Below are 23,670 nucleotides of genomic sequence, written 5' to 3'. Positions count from 1 at the left end.
ATGGTTGGCGGAAACATCACTGTCATAAATAGCGTTGAGGAATACAATCAATTAAAAGAGAACATTTTACAAGTTCTTAGTGTCAGGTCTCGTAGTAAGTTTAATGTCCATGTAGAATCAGAACTACGCCAGAAAAAGCTAAAGAAGGGATGCGCAATAATCGATGTGGATGATGGAACTTTGTCGAACACCGTAAATAGTGAAAACATGAACTGCTCAACAACTGATAGGATAAACAATATTATCTGTGAATCTACTGGTGAGTATGACAACGTGCATACCAAACTAATAACTTTAACTTTTTATGACCAAGTGAAAATAGCTAATGTATCCATTATATTTACCGAGTAGGCTCAATATGGATTGTTGCTGCTATTATTACGTCAATGAAAATAATATATAAAAGGAAACAATGTATGTAGGCATACTGTCTATTAAATTTAACATACCAATATTGATTAAAATAAAACATATTGATGGCGTTTGATGAGAATATCATACTCTGGCCTATAAATCATAACTTGTTAGTAATGCATATGATTATTATCAATTTCTTACTATTGTCAGATTATTACCTTATACATTGGATGTTTACTTATCACTCATTATTGAAATATCGAAACTTTATTATAGAGTTAACTCCTGGAATATGCCAATTAACGACAGAAACGACAACGTCACGATTGGATCTAACAACGACTTCTAGTGCCACTGTTAGCAACGCGAATTCATTTACGAATACACCAAACAATTTGCTTGAAACAACTCCCTGGTATGAACTTGACAAATGTCATGGTCTAGTGGTTGATATCATAACTGTGTCGTCTGCTGTTATAATTACTATTGTGGTTATGTGTTCCTTAATCTTTCTACGAAACAAGTTGAAAACATCAGGAAGAAATCATAGTAGAGGTACGTAACGTTTAGAGACAAAATACAGCACTTGTAGTGGCCTAGTTGTCTGTTGACACTGACACTATTGCCTCTTTTTGAATAGGTTATGTCAACGCTTTTCTGCAATCCAGCTGTCTTCCCCATTTTGTTTTGAAAGACATGAATTGAAGTGTATGTTTAACACATTGACCTTCAGCTTAACGTCCAATCCACAATTATTACCCGATAACCAGTGCTGTATCTCCACATACGACACTCTTTGCCCAGTATCATAGGAATATCTGGTACCGTAATACAGCATGCTTACTGACGTGGTGTCTGATCATTTAAAATTAGGTTGATAGGAGGATAATATAGGCAATACATGTGAAACACATGTGATGCTGTATCACCGAATATTCATAATGATGAGAAATCTAGATACAGCGATATGTAAGCTAATCGCACAAAGGTGGTCCGAATTGGCCACATGTTGATTTATCTTTGTAGATTCTGAGGTTGACAGTAAATCCCTTAACCAAGATACACACCAGAATGAATTATACCAGCTAATTTCGCAGAAGCATGGTGCTGCTGTTCCATCAATTGACCAGAGTACATTGTACCATGATACTGTCGTTCCTTCGGTAAACTCTAAGAAGACTGACAGTAAATCCCTTAACCAAGATACACACCAGAATGAATTATACCAGCTAATTTCGCAGAAGCATGGTGCTGCTGTTCCATCAACTGACCAGAGTACATTGTACCATGACATTATCGTTCCGGCAAAATCTGAGCAATGTGTTGATGATCCAAATATTTCATACATTGAACTCATTAATAATTAAAATTATTATTAAACATTATTTTCTAGTACAGTAAGTCATCATGAATAGTCTTGACGCTATAACATTTTTGCTGACGCCGACCAAAAAGATTTTTTTTATAATACTCTTTCTGATCTAATGATATTGTGAAATAGGATGGAATAATGGCCATCTCTTTTGTGAATACATTTATTTGTTAAAGCTTAAAATAAATGTGATGCTGGTTTGAATGTAGCTAAATTTAGTTTTGAAAACAAGATTGTTTCTCTTTCTGGGGGGAGGGGGGGGGGATTTCTTTGTGCACAGAATGAAAGGTAACCACAGATTTTTAATATTGCAAGATTGTGACACTGAATAATCAACATATTTAACAATATTACCATAGCTTTACCATTAGTTACATTTAATCTAAAATATTCAATCTATAATTCTTTCCTTTCAGTAAATCATTAATGCCATACTTTTATATCATGTTTCGAAAATTTGTTTAAATTCATTCTTGATATTTTTCTTTCTGATAATATCAGATAATATCAGATAAGAATACAATAACTAATAATGTACTAATAGCAATGAGGATGTCTTTTTAGAACTTTAAATTTTGAATAAAATTTGAACTTCAACAGATAATGTTATTTTTTATATTTTATAGAATATTTACAAAATAAAATGTAATTCCATCGATTCAGAATGCATTAAAAAAAAAATAAAAAATAGATAATCAGACGAACAGACATCTTGACAAAACAGAATCGACCAAACTGAACGCAAGAGCTAAAAACACAATATAGATTAAAAAAATGTGAAAGCAATTATAGAATTAAAAAAATTTAAGAATACAATTAATTTATGTATTTATTTTATATTTTATTAATCCAAGGCAAATTACTGAAAAATGACAATGCTGTGGGTAAAAGTGGCTGGATCTCAATGGAGATACAAAATAAAATAAGCAGAAACCTAAATCAGAACGAACGATTCAGATTTATTTATATATAGCCTATCATCGACTACATGAAAACAACATTCAAACGGTGTCGGAAACTACAATTAGCGACAAACGTGACATAGACACGCTTCCTCTTTTAGAGGATCTTATACAAGATCGATAAATATGATAATGCAGTCGATTAACATTGTCTTAGCTTTTTCTTACCAACTTGTGTTAATTGGAGCACAGTGTCCTCCGTAAGTAGACATTTTTCTATTATTTGTTTTTAGTGGGTACTGGTGGGGTACTGAATTTTCGTAAAGTAAATCATCTAAGAAACAAAAACGTTTTGCTGGTTGTTGGAAGGATACCGTTGGCAACGGTTGGAATGTGTATCGTAAAGCAGGCTTTTCACTCAATTCTCGGTGATGTCATCTTTACATACGAAAATAGTTTTCAGTAATTTAGCATGTGTATCATATCTTAGGTTATGGTCTACGAGGTGATACATGTGAAACACATGTGATGCTGTAATTATTATGGAATGTTTTGATACTGGGGAAATCTAAATACACCACCGAGAATCGCGTTGTCTTTTACTCAAATAATATACGATCCGAAACCGGGAAAACAATATTTGGAGGTGATTTCAGATGCTTTTTTGGCCACCATATTGGATCTAAGATGGCGTAGTTTAAACCTTCCCAGTACAATTCCAGTCATTTTGATATCCAATGTCTAATATAAGGAACAAACGCACAAACTCTTATTATACTGTAGGCCTAGATATTATGTAAAAAGGGAAACAAATATAAAATAACTTAAACTTTTGAAATATAGTATGAATATAACAAAATAAATAGTATTCATGTTGATTTTATTTTTCAGTAATCTTATAACAAACCAAACTTAAACTACATAAAATAATTTCGGGAATTGTTTAGGGGATTTTGTCATGTATTATTAAACTGCCGCAGGAAAGCATACGTGGTATCGAAAGTCCCGAAACAAGCTAGCATTACATAGTGTTAATCTTTTGATTTTATTAGTGGTTTTGAGTGTTCAGGTCCGAATTGCTACCTGATATACCCAGAAAATGGAAATTGGAAATACAAAAAATCAGATGGAAAAATTGATAGAACAGGTATGAGATTAAATGTTTATATATGTCCATGACAGTGCAAAAAAAAGGCAGTAATGTTGAAAAGAGTGTGAATTCCATTCTTCTAATATAGTGTGTACGGTATATGAATAAAAACAATAGGCCTAATCATAATAAATATATACATATAATTAAGTAATAATCATAATGTAATTTAATAATTATTTTACAAGAGCATTTTACGATAATTATATTTTCAAATGAAACTAGATTTAATTCGTCACTATGACGAATTATAGGTTATATGCATTGATTTAAATAAAGATAATTGATTTTTAAAAGATATATTAATTGATTGATTTTCTCAGAATCTTTAATTATTTATAATATATGATAGGACCTTGCTAACGCGAACACCATAGCCGGTATCACAATCCGATCAAAGATCCATATGCGTATAATGTCATAAACCACATTTGTTGTTACATAATAATAAAGACATAAGTTAATTTTTATCTAGATTTCATTATAAATCATGTGTATAATCTATACACTAAGAAATAAATTTGAACAAACAATACGGATAATAAAAAAAAAATCTTATTTCGTTTCCCAAGGTGAGACTCGATCTCGGTACCTTGAAAGCCATAGACACGAGCACAGACCACAACTGACTAAAAGTTGTAGAAAAATTCCTCCGTGTATTTACTATGCAGTAACCACTTTGATGCAAATAGATTATTACATACCGAAATGAATTATAATTTTTTACTATGATGACATCTTTAAAATGTATACAAATGATGCACTGTCAAACTACATACTTTTAACTTTAATATATGAATTTTTGAAGGAAGAAAGTTAATGATAAGTTTGTTATTTTGGCCTAAGAAAATGTCATAATTTGTTGGATTGTCGAAATTATTTTTTTTAAATGTAATATGCTATTAATGATGACTTAATCAACTTTTGTTCTCTTTATTTGATAATAAATCATACATATAATACATACACTTCAAGAAAATGAAATAAAAAATAGGTGTTCCCCTGCATTCTGACGATATATATTAATTTTAAAATTTAGCATATTTTTACCATTTTGTTAACTTATACGTGCGTAGCCAGTCACTTTTGACGTGCTCGTATAACGCAATTTCGAGTTGAAACCTGAATCAAATATGATGATATTATTAAAGAAAGATTGTAAAACAGAAATCGGGCAAAAAGAGTGCGCATTAACGTTTAACGCGCAGTGCGCGTGCAAAAATCTGCGCACTCATGGCAATTTTTTAAACGCTTAAAATTGCCTGAAACGTACTCTAATTTCATCGAAAATAAATTTTGACAATTTTGAACATTTTAAGCGCGCGTACGAAAGCGTTATATGCGCTACGCACGTAATTTTATTGCCATATGATGAAATATGACCTGAAATTTATGAGTACCAAATTTTGTTTAATTGTGATTCATGCTTGTGAAGATATGATTACAAACGTGATTTCGTAAAATCGCGCGTAGACCGCGTAATTTTTGATTACGCATCATGAAAATATAACCACATCGATTCCTGGCCATGAGGAATATACTCTGAAAACTTGACTTAGCTAGATTAAACTGATGCCAAGATAATGCACGGACAAAATAGTGCTAAGGAAAGAATAAATAAATAAATAAATAAAAAATAAATAAATAAATAAAGATTTTGACAGAATCAAGAGGTTATATGCATATCATGCATATAACCTAATAAATAAATAAATAAATAAAGATTTTGACAGAATCAAGAGGTTATATGCATATCATGCATATAACCTAATAATGAATGCACGGAAAAAAAACCAACTTCAAACAAATAACATGGGTAAAACAGTAATTTATAGATCAATGCATGGAGATGGTCAAACGCATACACTGCCTTATGTAGATTAATTATCCCGCAAAGATTGTATAAAATAGGATTAAAACATTTATCAAGGCCTACCTTCTTTGTAGGGTTCAACGTATACAACGCCCCCAACTGCTACCAATTTATGGAACTGCAAGAGAGTGAACAAATGTCATGTACCGACGCACAACTTGAATGTGAAAAGACTGGCGGCAACATCACTACTATAAATACCAATGATGAATACGATCAATTAGTAAACAATATTGTACATATTACTAGCGTTGGGACAAGAAGAACATTCCATGTTCACGCACAATCAAATCTACTGAAGGATATCAACGAGGGGTGCGCAATACTCGGTGTTCACGATGGAACTCTGATATTTGATAGTTCATCAATTCAGAATGTCAATTGTTCAACAACTCGTTTGGTAGACACTATTATGTGCGAATCTACCTGTAAGTCGATCACAGTCTTTTACTAATTATTAATATTTTCACGTGGATAATAGAATAGTTCTGTTTTGCCCCGAAAATAATAATTCATCATTAATTTTATTGAATTATTTCTGAAAATTAACAAAAGGTGGCACCAATAAAAGTACTAAATGCATTGGACATTTTCTATATGTTATGAATATTTTTAAAATCTTGATTAGATTCTTGAAATACTAAATTAGACCAAGATTCAATAACCTTCTATGTATGTTTTATTTTATATTATTTTGGAATTACCTGTTTCTTATCATTTATTATTTACTCATATTGGTATCTAAACATTTAAAATACCTAGGCCTATAAATAAAATTAATAAAAAAAATACCTTCCAACTAAAAACAAAATACGTGCTCTATTCCGATAGACACACTTTTGTATGCGTTTTGTGAAAAGGTATTCTTGTGTCAATATGCCAAATTTTGCCGAATGCTTCAAAATGAACTGTCAACATAGTGAGAAGATCATTTTTGTATTTTAATGTTTAAAACATTTTTCTAACTATCATTTGTTATGTTTTTATAATTAATCAGATGAATTATTCTGTGAGTTCTAAATTTATAGAATGTTTAATTCTGTTTAGATTTAAATCCTGGAATATGTCCAGTGTCTCTAACAGCTCACACCAGACTATCAACAACAATGATGTCATCAACACAACCGCTAGTTATGAAATCACAATCAAATTTAGTGGTTGCTATGAGTGTGTCGTCTGCTGTTATAATCATTATCATAATCATTGGTGTTTTTTTCGTTCGACATAAGATGAATCAGCCGAAAATTATGAATAATAGAGGTAAGAAATATTACTTCCTTAATAATAACTGTTTATTTTGAAATTAGAATTCATTTGCAAAACCTCATTCCTATTTATACACCTGTGACCTACGTATCTATATAATTCGAAAGACCTTATCCAAAATATAGTTAATTTGTGTTTTTTTTTATTAAGAACAATTCTGATCATCTTCGCAGATTCTCAGACGGATAGTCAACTAATCGTCGAAGATACACATCGGAATGAATTGTACCAGCTTAGTCACCGTGGTAGGCCAACTGCCGTTCAATTGTACGATGATACTGTCGTACCGGCAAACGTTCAGCAGGGTTCTAAAAATACAAGTAGCTACTACACGGACGTCATCTAATTTCAAAATGTATATTTATGTCTTACTGGAAGAATGTTATAGATGATCAAAAATGTTAATAATTCCTTCCCTGGTGATAGGCCTATACATTTTCAAAAATTGTCAAATTGGATGCACGCACGCTTGTTGTATTTAATCAAGATATCTAGCTATTTATCCTTAATATTAATTTTTGTTTCTGTATGTTCACAAATCAGTTTTAACTGTATTATAAACGATAAGGCTTAAAATTAAATATACTAGGTAATTAAATTAGTGGTAGGCTATATTAGAAAAATACGCCGAACAAAGTATAAACGAACTAATTGGTAACGAACCTGGAAGGAGATTATTCTGAGATTTAAAGATTGTACTTCGAATATTATAAAAAAAGTAAATGATTTATCGTAATAATGGAACAAAGGAGTATTTGACTACCAGTAATACTTACAGCAGTAACTTGATATTTGTTTGTATAGTCAACGGTGCAGATCCGTTTTTAATAGGGGTTGGGGGAGGTATACAAATTGAAACACTTTGTGAGCGCGCCACTGGTTATATTCACACGCAAAATCTATTCTTCTTAGATACTGTATTCAACACTGATTCAACAATGATTTTGCTGTTAAAAGGTGAGGGGGGGGGGGCGAAATCTCCCACTAAAAATATGTGGGGTGGGGTGGGGGGGGGGGGGGGGGTGTGGATAGTGGGGACATGTCGGATCTGCGTCGGTGTGTATAGTCACAGAATAAATATAGAATTGTATTACACGGGAGTAAAGAATATAATTTCGTACATTTTTGTTTGGGGAGTCTAAAGGTTATTTATTACCATGGATATACCACGTCATCACTTACAATTTCCGGGTTCATTAGATGTCGGTAAAGAAGAATGAAGTAGGCAAAAGCAATGCAGGAGGTGTTCAGTATATTAACCCTAGGATTTCATATTCTTATCATCACAGGGGCAGAATGTCCTCCGTATGTTGGTGTAGTATATTTAGCTGGTTATGCTTTATGATCATGTACGGATATAGGGCAAGGTATTCATCTGTTTGCTCTCAGTTGTGCTTGAGTTTTGACGAGGCTTCTCTTGTAAATCATCTCGATGTTCCGTTCTATTTTGTTCAAACTTCGTCACAATCTCATACACCCTGTTTTCAAGACTCTTTTGTCCTTGGCCAGTGACGTACGTAACGCAGAGGCCTGAGGCCCTGTATCACCTACTAACGTAACAATCAACCACTAATGTAACATTAACCACTAACGTAACAAAAATCAACCACTAATGTAACATTAACCACTAATATAACAAAAATCTACCACTAATGTAACAGTTTAATTGACGTAACAAACTTCATTAGGCCTAACCACTAAAGCTTGGTTCCCACTAGCGACGCAACGCAAGGACGTAACGCAACGTAAGTGATTTGACCAATCATCTAGTGGGAATGTCAACGAATCCTAAAATGCCAGGTTGCGGCATTCAGTCGTTTCTGTATTTTATCATCCATGTCTGTTTAGATGAGAGGCAGCTGCCAAGATACGTGAAATGTTCAGCATTATTCAAGGTTTGTCCATCAATTGTGATGCTGGCATGTTGGTGTTCATCTGGATCCAATCCAGGTTTCCGTTGACACTTGATCTCGGTTTGTTGGTGTTGAGCTTCAGTCCAAAATCAGAGTATGTTAGTTGAAATAATTCATTGCCCTGCAGCTGTTGGTCTTCAGTATTCCCGACTATCATCTGCATGTTGTAGCTCTTTTACTGTTAAGGTGGTCATCTTCTTCATGGCATTCAGGGCCTAGGTAGAAGAGTTGTCAATGAATTCTATAGCATCTGGTTAACAAGAAGGAGTACCGCTGAAAAAAATTTGAAAAGAGGCTGGAGCACATCCTTGTTTCCTTCTTTCTTAATTTCGAAGTTTTCAAATGATTCACCATTTACCAAGACTGAAACTGTTATATCATCATGGAGGAGTCTGATAATTTTGATGAACTTTTCTAGACATCCGATTCGTGATTGATATGCCTATCAATTTATGTTTTATTTATTTTTATATATTGTATTAAACATATATTTGTTTTATACGTACAGAGTAATTTCTCCATGGGATTGTGATATAAACTAAAATAAGGTGACGTTCTTTTACAACAAAATATTATTATTATGTCTTAATGTTTTGTAGTGGATTTGGTTGTGTGGGTTCCGATTGCTACCTGATATACCCAGAAGATGGAGATTGGAAATACCAAGATCCAGAAGAAGACACGCACGATGCAGGTAAATTAAAGTCAATATTACATGTTTTTTTAATAAATATATACGAAGTGCAAACAGCCACGAGTCATATTATTAAGGAAGGAAATGAGATATATGACAAAACAGTAGTAAACCATATACAGATTAAATGTTCCAGTCAAAAACTAGATTAAAACTTGAAAAATTAATTAAATAAACAAAACAGTGTGATTGCCTAGAGATAGCTTATTATTATTATTATTATTATTTATTGCCAAAAACCAGTTACAAACAAACAAAACACAGAAACTAAGGGAGTAGGCAGGAACCTAAAAGTGAACCTAATCACTATAACAAGAGTTCAGGTTCCGTACTCCCAAAGTAACAACAATGATATAAAATAAACTATATAAAAATATTAAAAAACAAATAGACGAATCAACAGTGTCAATATAACACGGAGAAAAATAAATATCTATATCTCTATCATCCGCCATCTCCTCCTATCTAATAAAATTTACTCACATTTGTTCAACACCGGAGTTTTTTTAAATTGTAGATGAAAATGCGTACAGCAATTCCAGCTGCTATACATTTATAAGAACTACACAAAGAGAAGAATCGTGTGTTGATACCAAAGATGAATGTGAACAGATTGGTGGCAACTTGACTGTAATAAATAGCGAAGATGAGTACAAGCATCTGGTAAACAACGTTCTCCATATTCTAACATTTGGATCAAAAAGTACTTTCAACGTCTATGTCGAGGTTTCTCCAAAGAATAACGTAGATGTTGGATGTGCAAAGATTGTAGTCGATGACGGAATTTTGAATTGGAACGATATATACATTGAAAACAAGGAATGCTTCACAGAAGAAAATGTAGATACCATTGTTTGCGAGTCTTCTGGTAAGTTATTGCTTTTGATTATAACCGCCATTTTAAAATATCAATGTTATAAATACTAAAGTAAACAAAAAAAAACAAAAACCGTACCTTTTTGTATCATTATTGTTTTCGTTGTCACCATCTGCATCGTAAGTGTTCTAATTTGATTTTAATCATATCTCTTGGGTTTGAATAAGAGGCCTAATATGTCTTAAAACATTGTATTGTGAACCATACATGGTTCTGGATACTTCTAGACACAAAATTATCTCACCCATAATTTTAAACAGATGGAGAAAAATACAAAATATCATGATAGCCGTGATCTTTCGTTATCCACTGTTATGGAACATGTCCTAGATTTTTGTGAGGTGAACTTAATGACAGGACACCTCGTTTTTTTATTTTAATGAATGCAGTTGTAGATCGTGGGATTTGTCTAGTGTCAACAACTGATACATCGAATTCGCAGTTGGCATCGTTGGTAACTACTACTCCATCAGACCTGATAGTGACGTCTGTATCGATGATATCATTGATGTCTACTTCTTCATCAGACCCGATGTCGACGTCAAAAGTACCTTCTAAAGCATATATTACCTATCCAATTGATGTCACACGACAGACTACTTTAGATCATTCGCAGGTTACGTATATAGATGGTGATAATCAAAATACTAATCCTAATTTGCTGGTTCCAGTCGGAATTCCTTTACTTTTTTGTGTAGTTTTTGTAGTCATTGTGACGTTCATGTGCTGTTTCATCCGATACAGAAAAAACAAACAACTTAGTAAACATGAAGGTATGTGAATTCTGGTAATTTATCTATTTTTTAAACACCAAAAGTCCATCGAATTTCCAAACGAGTTGCCTATTCTAAAGACAATTTATTACAGCAATTTATGATTAAGGGTTTTTACATATTTTATTTTAAACTAATCCCACTTTGATCAGATTGAACATCACATATTCTATGTAAGACACTTCAAATAGATGATACTGTATTCCTACCAACGTGGTACCTTATAACACAATTTATTGTTAAAAAATGTTTTATCAAATTACTTTGTTTATTATTAAATAAGCTGGTTGTTAAGTATTGCTTTCATAGTACACTATTGGTTTACCCGTACCATGCTGCTGGACAGACATCATCTAATTAGTGAATTCATGATGATACCCCCGCGACCTGATTTTTTGTACAGAATATAGCCATGAATTACGCCACATTTGGCCATCATAATGAAATTGGTCTCTAAAGAGCTCTTTTTGTCGCGACAAGTTGTCGTTGTCCTAACATAGCCGAATTTAAAGCCAGTCCAGTTCAAATGACGCGAGTATCCCCGGTCGTGTGGTTTAGGCTTATTTTTGAGTTATAGTGCTAATATTAAAGTATCTATCAATATATTAAACATTTTATTTTAAAATTAGTATTTTATCTTTACAATAGGAAGTGTCTCGTACTCTAATGGTGCAATAATTCATGAGCATTCAGATAATCAGCATTCATGCGTAGTTGAAAATATTCTATACGATACTGGAATTCAACTACAAGCAACAAGTGATGTACAAAAAGATATATTAAAACGAAGGGACGAGCGAGAAATGAAACATAATTCAGACAATTTGCAATCAGCAACACAAAGTGGAAGTAGTAGGCACAATCGTAATGAAGATATCGAAGATGACTTTGGAAGTTCAGTTTCCGTTGAATGCGAACTCTACAATGCCATTGATGTCGGGGACGTTCAACATTTACAATCGAATAGAGATATTGAAACATCACAAGTAAACACACCAGTTTTCACCCAAGATGGAGGCGAAGTATACGATATTCTAAATGTCACAGACATGCAACAAGAAGCACAGGAGAAAAACGCAGGCGACTTTCCAAATGGATTTGACGAAACACTTTACGCAAACACAGAAGGTTTTAAAGATGATTGCGACGTTTACGATACCCTGAATGCCGAAAACATGAACTTAGAGCCTGATGGGAACAATGGAAAATCTGATGGTGAATATGACTTGCCGTACTCAACTATAAACAATCATAGTGAAAAGAATAATGGTGATAGGAAAGGAGATATCGCAGTATGCGAACAAAACGAGTATGGAAAGCTGAATACGCCTGAGAAGGTACCATCAGAGGGAATGTACGCTTACGTAGACACAGATCTTCCATTGAATCTTGTGGAAGAAAATGCCTATGACAAGCTTCAGCGCAATATGGCACTTTAGATATTTATTATAAAAACAATCCTCAATAGATAAACAATAGTTGGGGAAGGGTGTTAACTTTGCTTTGAAAGTTCAGCACACTGTGTAATATAAAATAGATTTACGTTTTTCCTTTCTAACATAAATAAATACAAGCATACAAATCTTTCTTTTTTTCAAATGTCTTTGATTTGCAGAACATATTATAGAATATTTAATGAAAAAGATAATGGCGAAAAGAAACAATAAAAAATGTTTTCCTGATTCTTTCGTTTCTTCACTGATAGTTTTTTTGTATTAGATGAAATATATGTTCTTTATTCTTAAGATAATATAAATCCAAATGCAAAATGGCGAAGTTATAATATTATATCACTGGATAGATCTCACTGGAGATACAAATTAACTTCCTTAAAGGCAACAATCATATAGTATAATTAAAGATCATCGGAATAAATTATTTCATTCATTTCTTTATTTTTCGGATATCATTATCAAATTAAAATGCACAGACTCTATAAAAGATACTTAATGAAATAAATAGAATAACAATGCCTACATAAACAATATAAATTACATCTTACAAATTAGCTGAGTGAATATCGAACACCTTAAATGTTACTTAACAAGAGTTTTGTAAACCCGGGCATGCGTACTAATCCGCTAATAAAACCATGCATTTGCGAGCGTCATGACTCTCTATTATTATTATTATAAAATATAATTGTTAACTAAACACAATGCCAGAGCTACAACTGGGATTTGCGCAAGAACAGCTTAAAGGCATTGTTGTAACACAAAATGTTCCTTCCTAATAATTATAGGCCTGCCTATAAATATAATATCGCGAAACGTTGGTCTGTATCAAGATTAGCAGACAAATAGGATGTAAAAATGAATTTAAAACATAGTATAAATTAATTGATTATAATTTATTCAAGACACTTTATTTCTAACATTAAAAGTGGAAGTAATACATAGAAAATACAATGTTTATTTAGGCCTTCTCAAAAAGGTTACACAACATTTCCGGGTTCAAGGTGTGTGTAAGTGATCTACTTGGACGGAATAAAGTATGGCCTACAAAATAAAGGTGTTTATATTAGCCCTAGCTTGTCAGTTTCTTATCATTGGGGCACAGTGTCCTCGGTAAGTCAGTCTATATTTCATAATACTGTATATTTAGTAGGTAAATTTAATGACGAGACTGCAGTATTTTTATATCTCTGCATGTCTACTAATAGGCTTATTTAATGGTAGGCCTAAAAGATAATGAATGAATTATAATAATCACGGGAGTTAACGATGATGATGACATTTTCGGTTACATAAATTAATTCATAGGCCTAATCTAAACACATTTTGGGCAAACCATATAGTTTCGTAAGTAGGGCCCTCTCCGAAACTATTAACCAATAGTATATTTGCAACAATACGGTATCTTTAATTTTTCATCAATTTAGGGACGTGTGCAAATGTGAGAGAGTCACACTCGCCCCTATAATTTAGTTTTTTTAATTAAGTTTTTTTGACAACCAACTTCATGACAAACATCTTAAGCAGATCTTGATCAAATTTAACTTATTTAGTTGCCGTGTGGGTAATTATCTTAGCTTGTAATTGTCGTACGGTGTGGTTGACCCAAATGAGAAGTTTTTTTAGGGGATAGTCAACCAGTAGTAACATTACAAGGGGTTAGTTCTCCGCGGGAAAACATTATTTGTGGATAACCTGTTGAAAATCTTTTGCTTTAAATAGTTACTTATATATTAATATGCTTTCCGTCCGAGACTAAAATTTTATTTATTTATTAGGCATATGTGTTTATTTATTTTTTATGTAATCATTTATCTAAAATATAATAATAATAAAAACTGCAGTTTGCGGCAATTACTTAGGCCTACTCTTAATGGGAGTCACCCAGATTCATTCTTAAATTATATACTGATATTTGTTGTTGGTTTTTTTGCATCAAATAAACAGTTCTTCTTATTGCTGCAGCAGTAAAAAGAAATACCCTTTGTTGTTTTATAGAGGTTTTGAGTGTTCAGGTAATAATTGCTACCTGATATACCCTGAACATAATAGGTGGATGTACAAAGAACCAGGTGGACGAGAACGGAATGGAGGTATGCAAAAGTAACAATTGATGCTATACATATTGTGAGTTGTTCGGTGGCAACAACAGATAAACCATTCATAAACATTGGCTATCCACACTTTCCCGCTCATTGTGTACAATACCTTCAAATCTAATTTTCGTATTCCAGGCACCTATGTATCTACTGTATCTATCTAAATACTATAGCTATATCAATATGTTTTCTTTAGACATGGATGTGTATGATAATCCTAACTGTTACATGTTCATAAGAAGTACAAACAGAAACGAATCATGTATTGATACACAACATGAATGTGAACAAGTTGGAGGCAACATCACTGTTATAAATAGCAAAGACGAGTATGATCAGCTGACAGATAATGTTCTCCGTATTCTGAAACGTCTGAGACATCCATCAACAAGTATCTTCAATGTTTATGCCGATAAAGAATATCCGGAAAAGAACTTATATGCTGGGTGTGCAAACGTTGTAGTGGAAAACAGAATGGGGGTTCAAAATGATATATACATTAGAAACAAGGGTTGCTTCACAGAAGAAATAAACACCATGGTCTGTGAGTCATCTGGTAAGAAGACATTACATTTGCTTGCTTGATACTTGGTTGATGTTTATACTTTTTAGGTGATCTTTTTAAATTATGATACCTGTTACCTGTACCTTGATACATAATTATATTTGATTATTAGATTTTAGAAATAGAAAAAGTGGCCGGTATATTAACATCTTAAAATTCAACAAATACTTAAAGTACCTTAATGTTCCAATTGTTTATGGCTATGCCAGTGAATAATGTATGCATGGCGTCACAAAGCGTAACTTCTTTTCTATTTTAATGAATGCAGATTTAGATCTTGGAATATGTACTGTGTCAACAACTGATACAACGAATACGCAGTTGACATCGTTGATGACTACTACCTCATCAGACATGACGTCAGCATCGATGTCATTGTCGATGTCTACTACACCATCAGACCCGATACCGACGTCAGAAGTACCTTCTAAAACATCTAATATCTATCCAATTGGCGTCACTGGACCGACTACTGATTATTCGGAGGTTACGTATCCAGATGGAGATAACCAAAATCTTAATACCGATCCTGATTTACTTGTTACTGTCGGAATTCCTGTACTCGTGTTTGCTGTTGGAGTCATTGTGACGTTCACGTGTTGCATCCGATACAGAAGAAGTAAACATCAAGACATACAAGGTATGTGAATTTTTTAATTCATGTACAATGAGTTCGTGATAGGAGAAGAATTCTAAAGCAAACTTTCGTGGAATTTATGAGTTGAGCTAAATTCAGGACGCCAGGCTAAACGTTGGATATGATAATAAAAACCAAGTTAAAATACTTTTCACATCTCTGTCAGAAACTCTAATTTGAGGACAATTGCTATATAGCTTTGAATTGATTATTTTACTATAATTTATAGTGTTTAATGTAAAGGGTGAGTCCCGTGTTCTCTGAACGTAGGGGAATGAGCTGTTAGGAGCTCATAATACTAAGCCTCGGCATTATGTGGTAGGGTGGCCAGTTCCTTTCCACGTCGCCTTTTTTCTCCCTAGTATTTTCAACCAGGTACTCATTTACAGCTGAGTGGACTGGGTCTATCTGTATGACAGTCAAGTGTCTTAACCACTCGGCTATCCAACTCCTTAGTGTTTAATGTACTTCATTCTATTAATAGATCAATGTGTTTCTGTCAGTTTGGTATATTAACAAACACAATTTACTATTTGATGCCAACGAATGGCAGGCCAATTTGGCGTTAGTGCTTTATGATTTCAGTTTCCTTTACCTGATATTTAAAATAAGCTATAACTTTGGTAGAGCTACTTTAATCAAAGGTATTATCTTTATCCATTACGTATCTTTTTCATGTGACCAACATGACTGGTCACCCACGTTTAATTATTCACAGTAAGATCAAGTACAACATATTTTTTATTATATTTGATTATATTATTAATTTAAAATTTAATAAGTAATTATTTTATCCTTATCAGAAAATGTCTCGTACTCGAATGGTGCAACAATTCACGAGCATTCTACATCTGATAATCAACATCCATGCGAAGTTGAAAATATTCTATACGACACAGGAATACAACACAACTACAATCAACAACAAGTGATGTGCAAGATGCACTAAAACCAAGAGAGGAGCGAGAAATGAGACAAGATGATGACAATTTGCAATCAGCAAAACAAAGTGCAAGTAGGAACAATCATAATGAAGAAATCGAAGATGGGTTTGAAAGTAAATATTTAAGCTTAGAATCACATTCTCTCTATACTGCCCTTAATGTCGCGGACATTCAACATCTACAGTCCAACAAAGGTTTCGATGGAACACCACATGAAAACACAACGGTTTTCACACAAGATGGGGGCGACGTTTACGATATTCTAAATACAACTGACATGCAACAAAAAGCACAGGTGAAAAATACAGGCGACTTCCAAAATGGATTTGACGACACACTTTACGCAAACACAGAAGGTTTTAAAGATGATTGCGACGTTTACGATACCCTGAATGACGAAGACATGAACGTAGAACCTGGTGGTAACAATGGAAAATCTGATGGTGAATATGAATTGCCATACTCAACTATAAACAATCATAGTGAAAAGAATAATGGTGACAAGAAAGGAGATATCGCAGTATGCGAACAAAACGAGTATGGAAAGCTGAATACGCAAGAGAAGGTACCATCTGAGGGAATGTACGCTTACGTAGACACAGCTCTTCCATTGAATCTTGTGGAAGAAAATGCCTATGACAAACTTCAGCGCAATGTGGAACATTAGTTTTGTATATAATTATAATCGATATAATAGAATAAGTAGATGGGAAAAAGTTTTCATCCGATCAGCAAGTGTTCCAGTACAGTTACTAGTGTAATCTAAATGTTAGCTTATAAGGCAAACTATTCATACGTTCACCCGATTCTGATACTGTCAATAGGTATGTATCTGTATAACTATCAGCAATATTTTATTATTATTATTATATTATAGAGTATTATAGAGGGTGCTATATAGAGTAGCAGAATCGGTTGATACGTTTAAATGTTTAACTTGATGAATTACTACTATGTATTGAGAAATAATATTATTATATTCCTTGATCATACAATGCCTTAAATATGTTCTTAATAAAATATTATATAGTCTTTGAACCATCATTCTTGGTAATAGGCCTATTTAGGATATTATCATACTGCTTTATTCCAACCCTCATATAGGCTATACGATATTCATTGTTTTACAAACAGCATTGTTAGTAAAAGGTTGGTAGTGTTTCAGTAAAATTCTAATACAATTTAGTTCACAACAAGTCACTCTGAAATGAGTAAACCTTTTGTGAATACACCTTATGCTTATTCTTTATGATATTATTCCTTACTATATTTAAAATAACTACTGAATAATGTATTAATACATTTTATTTATAACAAGTATGTAATCGAAATTTTTACTAACTATAATGAATGTTTTAAATAAAATGATACAACTTGTACGGTTGTAAAAAAAAACAACTAGCTGTACACCACATTTTCTTTAAGAATCAGTAAAATCTTTACCCGGCTGTGGCTATTCAGATTTTATTTAGTTATTTATGTTTTTACTTTTGCCGGTTCTTTCAATGCAGACCCGATTCTATACCACTTTTGACACTAAAAATATTCTATTTTAACTGAATCGCAATTTTTCTATAAAAACAAGTTTAGCTGTTTACAATTTTTAAGAACCATTTCTGTGTACACTTATAAAGGGTAACGGCCGATGTATTCGTTTAAAATCTAAACAGGGATAAACAAATGGAGGACTTTGATTAAAAAAAGGAGAATATACGGAAACGTTATAATTGCATTAGACAATAACAATGCATATTAATGTTTAGTTTATACAGTATGATGCATGTTGTTTAGGCTACCTTTAGATATAAAGGTGATCGTGTTGGATTTTAAAAAAATACTATGAATAGAAAAGTGAAACTTAAAACCACTTAACCCGGATATACAGAGAGGTCCTATACATCAATATAAAAAAGTTTCAATCTTTCATGTTTGGATATAATTTCCGTGTCGTTTACATTTCACTTATGATTCGACAAGATTCGTGAAAGCTGCTATTATGTACAGGCCTATACAATGGCTGAAATATGCCTCACTTATAGTGGGGAGTTACAAGTCTCTTATTTTAGTAATATGCCTGTTAAAGGAATCGACAGGGACTGTACCGTGTCCTGAGTAAGTATTTTAATAAATTGTTACTTGCCTTTTCTGTAACTGGTTGTTCTATACTTCTAAGATAAGCATAGTCAGGGTAGAAAACTGAATGTATTCACGTACATTGATTTGTATTGTTACGAAAACCGTAAGAGGTGGAAACATACAGCATCAAAGATAATGAGAATACACAAGTTCATTTCGTAGATCTCGCTTCGTAAAAATCCTCTTGTTATTTGGTCAATATGGCTATTTTATTATAATCAAATGTATATTTTAATAGTATTTTGTTTTGCAAAAATGTATATATTTTATTGGACATAACAAAAAATGTATGTATTGTATACGTAATAATTTAAAAAGATGATGTGGACCTATAACAAAGTTAGGAAATGTTTACGTACATTGTAATGTAATATTATTATTCAGATAAGATCAATTTACATTTCAAAGAATTATAGAATTCTTCAATTTAAATTATTGCTTTTGGTATCATGGGTAAGAAAATTAAAAATGGTAAAAAGCCATCAATTAATGTACTAAACAAAAACGCACATTCGTAATTAAACTTTGTTTACACTCGGGTTAACTCTGTTAACGTTTGATCTAAATATGTAAAGTCTTTATTCATGTCGGCCAAAACTGTTAATACGTCTGTGTGCAAGACATAGGCAATGCAACGATCAATTCGATCAAACTACAGATTGCATTAGAAACATGGACTTCCTGAAAAGGTTGTTCTCCGAGGATTAGACTCTTACGATAACAGTTTTAGTTCAATCCTACTATGTCCACCTGCCAATGTAAGTAAACATCGTGATGGCGATAGATGCATATTTTGACAGAGCTTGAGAATATTGAAGGCCTATGAATGAATGTAAAAATAAAATTCTGGGAATATGCGCCTTGAGCACTCTGGAGGGGTATGTGCGCTATAAAAATCTTATTATTATTATTATTAGTGTTATTATTGTTATTATTATTATTATTATTAATATGGACAGACAATTGTAAATTATATGTCAAGTAGTAAAACACTGCAATCCGACTGTGAATGTATCAATACAATTCTGAGAATAATCGTTAATATCCTGTTTCATTTGACTAAAAAATATATGCGTCTAATTGTCTAATTTGTAGATAAACAGTATTGATGATTGTTGTGATGTGATACATAATGTGAAATCGTACATGAATGAAAACATTGTTGTCCCTCCTAATAGACCATAACAGACCAAACGAAGATTTGATTAATTTCACTTTATATTCTAAAGCTATACTGTACACTATCAAACTAGTTTGACAAAAAAGTGTGATGTGCCCAAATACGGTAATGATATGACGTCATCATGCGCATATATGGGCACATCACATTGTTTTTTGTTTTTAAAGTTTGGTAGTGTAGACGTATAGGCCTACTGTGGAAAGTGAAACAACAACAGTGGTAATCATAAGTGAGTCATACATTAATCCATAAATCATTTTATTCTCTATTTTGTGTTTTATAGTGGTTTTGGTTGTTCGGGTGCAGGATGTTACTTGTTTTACCCTGAAGATGGAAATTGGACATATAAAGTGCCGAATAAAAACAAGCATGTAACAACAAGTATGTAGAGTATTATGTCAAAATAAGCTAATCAATTGTTATATAATTACGTTGAAAATGGACGATGGATGTACACAAATCCAGATGGGAGTGGAAACATAGAAAAAAAGCATAACAATTTAAAATTTGCAAAATATAATAGTATTTCAATTAAAAGTGTAACAAATATAAATGTTTATCTTAATAAATCATAAGAAATAAATACTTGATCTAAGGATGTTCATAAATTAATTCTTCACGTTATAAATATTATATTGTTATTATTCACTGTTGCCAAAGGCCTACTATCTGTTCTTTTTGTTTGCAGAATACACATTATACAGCGACCCTAACTGCTATGCATATATACAAGTGAGCAATGAAAACAGATCGTGTATTGATGCTCAACGGGAATGTGAAGAAATGGTTGGTGGAAATATTAAAGTCATAAATAGCGTTAAGGAATACAACCAATTAACATACATCGCATTACGTTTTCTTGAACAAGGGTCTAGTAGTAGATTTAATGTTCATGTAGAATCAGACATACAGAAGAAGAACCTCGTGACAGGGTGCGTAATAGTTGATGTGTATGATGGAGAAGAAAACAATAATATCATAACAAGCGAAAACAAGGACTGTTCAACAACTGACATGGTAAACGCCATTATCTGTGAATCTACTGGTGAGTATAAACATGTTGACACATTACTTGGGTACACCTACCAAAATATATTATAAATTATTTTATAAATGTTAGAAATTTCTCTATAGATAAAACTGAAATATGCTCGGCGCCGTTACAAACTACCAAACCAAATATATCTGATACCAAACCGAATATATCTGAAAACAAGTCAAGTGCTGGTGTAGTTGCTGTGATTTGTGTACCGTTGGTTGTTATAATCATGATTTTACTCATTGTTTTATTTTTCTTTCGACGTAAAAAGAAAAAGCGGCGAATGAGTTCAGACACTAAACATGGTATTGGTAAAGGTACGTAGAGATTAATACTAAAAATAGCTACTTGCCGTAAATCGATGGAACCCTTTCGAACCTTCGAATGCATTATGCCTTTTTCATTTCAACATATATAATGGTCAATTATTTGATTTTAATCCTATTCCAAATTCCTTTGCCAAATTTTTATGTCACGAAGATATGATCATCTAAGATTTTAATTTTTTGTCGAATATTTCAATCCTTGTATTAATATAGGCAATTCACATTCTAATGACATATACGTTCCGGCACACTCTGATGATTATGCAGAGATAGCTGCACCAGCAGAGACACTGAGTGATCCTGTTCGATACACAGACACAACAAACCCCCAAACACCTTGCAAGTACGCAGCTATGTCACCGTCATCATCAGCAGCAAAAGCAAACAACGTGGCGGTAGGTTTGTATGCCTTACCAAATAAAAAGGAACGCATTGACCAAGATTTCAGTGACACCTACGATACACTAAATGCCTCGGATATGACGCCTGATACCAAAACAGACGTTACTGGTGACGTATCGTATGTAAATACAGAAGAACTTTCAAATGACGCAGCCATGTCACCGTCATCCCCAGCAGCAAAACCAAACAACGTGGCGGTAGGTTTGTATGCCTTACCAAATAAAAAGAAACGTATTGACCAAGATTTCAGTGACACCTACGATACACTAAATGCCTCGGATATGACGCCTGGTACCAAAACAGATATTGGTGACGTATCGTATGCAAATACAGAAGGCCTTTCGAATGGTGATGAACTCTACAACTGTATAAATGCTGCTGAAGTGAAATCGGATAAGGAGGGGCATATCCAAGACGTACCATATGAAAACACAACAGGAACTAATGATGATTCTACCAACATGCAGTCGACAATAGGTACACATATTGATGAAAAACATGATGACGTTTATAGTACAGCCAATGAAGAAGCTCAGAAAAACGAATATGGAAAGTTGAAGACAGATACTCCATCGCAAACAGACAACATGTACACTTACGTAGACATACCGATAAATAGCACAATGTCGTCACCAGAAGATTCTACCTATGACTGCCTTCAACGTAACAAATAATAAGCCTCTGAATGAGTTACTTATTCGGAAGAAGAACAAATTAAAGAAAATATCTGTAATTGTTAAAAAACATCAATATTATAGGCCGCTCATTTGATTATTAATCAGATTGATGATGTATATTCTTTATGCTATTGTTTTTGTCTTGCGTAATTTTAAGTATAATGCTTTTTAGAAAAAAGTATATAAGCTAAATTATAATTAATCAATTAGGCCTAAACTAACTTTATAGTGATTTAAAAACATTCTTAGAAATGAACTACGAAACATTCTTTAAAAAAGAAGTGTTTCAATTTCAGAAATTGTGTTTCTTATACTACTTATATTACTATGAATAAAGTGTGGCGATGACATTATGTCCTTTTAAACATGAAAGCAATTATTTGTATAAAACAATAAAAGCAGGATAGTTTGCATTGTATCTGTCGATATACTATGTGTGTAGCTACTAGATATAGATAGTATTTTACTACAAATAGATAAAGGTCCGTAAAGCTTGATTCCGTGTAGTCAAATCTCTATTACAGAGCATCTTCGTATGATATAAAAATTTAATCTCAACCCATCGTAAATGTTCCCTTTCTACTCTGCGTGAATCTTGCGGGGGGGGGGGGGGACGCCCTCTTAATACCTCTCGTTACATGAAAAAACGAGTTTTCTTTGTTTACTTTGAGGCCAAACAATAAACGACTTGGTTGAATTTTTTAATTACTATTTGTAAATACTCTTCAGTAGTTAAAACGTGTGCCGCATAATCAGCAAATACTGATGCACAATTCGCGTGTTTTCCTCCCCTGTTTGATTTGAGTCTCACAGTCTTGTTCGTATAGAATCGTGCGGAATCGTCAATTGACCATGTTAGTACCGTTACTTAACTGTAGTTTCTAATTATAACGAGGGCGCTTTCGTAGTGAATTTTTAATAACTAGTATTTATATTATAAAGATGTTGAATATATTATAAGAAGTGGATACAAGTACGTTCCAACATTATTTATATCAACGGCGTATCCAGATCCAGACAGTAACTACCAAAAA

The 23,670-nt window shown here is 32.9% G+C and overlaps 4 protein-coding genes across 7 annotated transcripts; all 4 read left to right on the top strand.

Annotated features, from left to right (window-relative positions):
- Window positions 1-1,980, top strand: LOC140052549 (uncharacterized). The gene is made up of 3 exons (XM_072098158.1): window positions 1-259; window positions 634-912; window positions 1,384-1,980. The coding sequence occupies exons 1-3, from the start codon at window positions 1-3 to the stop codon at window positions 1,722-1,724; spliced, it is 879 nt and encodes a 292-aa protein (XP_071954259.1). The 3' UTR covers window positions 1,725-1,980.
- Window positions 1,981-7,977: 5,997 nt separating this feature from the next.
- On the top strand, window positions 7,978-12,753 carry LOC140051340 (uncharacterized). Of its 2 annotated transcripts, none has more exons than XM_072096526.1 (5): window positions 7,978-8,225; window positions 9,433-9,527; window positions 10,045-10,395; window positions 10,794-11,177; window positions 11,826-12,753. In XM_072096526.1, exons 1-5 carry the CDS (start codon window positions 8,155-8,157, stop codon window positions 12,614-12,616), a joined length of 1,692 nt encoding a protein of 563 aa, XP_071952627.1. In that variant the 5' UTR covers window positions 7,978-8,154; the 3' UTR covers window positions 12,617-12,753. The 2 variants fall into 2 exon arrangements, with proteins under 2 accessions (XP_071952627.1, XP_071952626.1); XM_072096525.1 differs by having other exon boundaries at window positions 7,978-8,287.
- Window positions 12,754-13,634: 881 nt separating this feature from the next.
- LOC140051607 (uncharacterized) lies at window positions 13,635-16,883 on the top strand. Of its 3 annotated transcripts, none has more exons than XM_072096875.1 (4): window positions 13,635-13,744; window positions 14,927-15,286; window positions 15,564-15,935; window positions 16,736-16,883. In XM_072096875.1, exons 2-4 carry the CDS (start codon window positions 14,929-14,931, stop codon window positions 16,879-16,881), a joined length of 876 nt encoding a protein of 291 aa, XP_071952976.1. In that variant the 5' UTR covers window positions 13,635-13,744; window positions 14,927-14,928; the 3' UTR covers window positions 16,882-16,883. The 3 variants fall into 3 exon arrangements, with proteins under 3 accessions (XP_071952976.1, XP_071952975.1, XP_071952974.1); XM_072096874.1 differs by lacking the exon at window positions 13,635-13,744 and adding an exon at window positions 14,684-14,724; XM_072096873.1 differs by lacking the exon at window positions 13,635-13,744 and having other exon boundaries at window positions 14,865-15,286.
- A 1,931-nt stretch (window positions 16,884-18,814) lies between these two features.
- LOC140051572 (uncharacterized) lies at window positions 18,815-23,047 on the top strand. The gene is made up of 5 exons (XM_072096827.1): window positions 18,815-18,988; window positions 20,476-20,573; window positions 20,881-21,237; window positions 21,327-21,548; window positions 21,771-23,047. The coding sequence occupies exons 1-5, from the start codon at window positions 18,873-18,875 to the stop codon at window positions 22,631-22,633; spliced, it is 1,656 nt and encodes a 551-aa protein (XP_071952928.1). The 5' UTR covers window positions 18,815-18,872; the 3' UTR covers window positions 22,634-23,047.
- Window positions 23,048-23,670: the final 623 nt, after the last annotated feature.

Source organism: Antedon mediterranea, chromosome 6 (genome assembly GCF_964355755.1).
Source record: "Antedon mediterranea chromosome 6, ecAntMedi1.1, whole genome shotgun sequence".
In the NCBI taxonomy this organism is placed as follows: Eukaryota; Metazoa; Echinodermata; class Crinoidea; order Comatulida; family Antedonidae; genus Antedon; species Antedon mediterranea.
The sequence above is the reverse complement of the archived record's forward strand: the minus strand, read 5'-3'. Positions and strand labels throughout refer to the sequence as shown.

Excerpts from the sequence above, each read along its gene's own strand:
- LOC140052549 (XM_072098158.1), top strand. The coding sequence starts at position 1 with ATGGTTGGCGGAAACATCACTGTCATAAATAGCGTTGAGGAATACAAT. Across the intron at positions 260-633 it reads TATTATCTGTGAATCTACTG|AGTTAACTCCTGGAATATGC; the intron begins GTGAGTATGACA and ends ACTTTATTATAG. Across the intron at positions 913-1,383 it reads AGGAAGAAATCATAGTAGAG|ATTCTGAGGTTGACAGTAAA; the intron begins GTACGTAACGTT and ends TTATCTTTGTAG.
- LOC140051340 (XM_072096525.1), top strand. The coding sequence starts at position 8,121 with ATGTCGGTAAAGAAGAATGAAGTAGGCAAAAGCAATGCAGGAGGTGTT. Across the intron at positions 8,288-9,432 it reads ATGTACGGATATAGGGCAAG|TGGATTTGGTTGTGTGGGTT; the intron begins GTATTCATCTGT and ends AATGTTTTGTAG. Across the intron at positions 9,528-10,044 it reads AGAAGACACGCACGATGCAG|ATGAAAATGCGTACAGCAAT; the intron begins GTAAATTAAAGT and ends TTTAAATTGTAG.
- LOC140051607 (XM_072096873.1), top strand. The coding sequence starts at position 14,872 with ATGTATCTACTGTATCTATCTAAATACTATAGCTATATCAATATGTTT. Across the intron at positions 15,287-15,563 it reads CATGGTCTGTGAGTCATCTG|ATTTAGATCTTGGAATATGT; the intron begins GTAAGAAGACAT and ends TAATGAATGCAG. Across the intron at positions 15,936-16,735 it reads TAAACATCAAGACATACAAG|AAAATGTCTCGTACTCGAAT; the intron begins GTATGTGAATTT and ends TATCCTTATCAG.
- LOC140051572 (XM_072096827.1), top strand. The coding sequence starts at position 18,873 with ATGTACAGGCCTATACAATGGCTGAAATATGCCTCACTTATAGTGGGG. Across the intron at positions 18,989-20,475 it reads GGGACTGTACCGTGTCCTGA|TGGTTTTGGTTGTTCGGGTG; the intron begins GTAAGTATTTTA and ends TGTGTTTTATAG. Across the intron at positions 21,238-21,326 it reads CATTATCTGTGAATCTACTG|ATAAAACTGAAATATGCTCG; the intron begins GTGAGTATAAAC and ends ATTTCTCTATAG.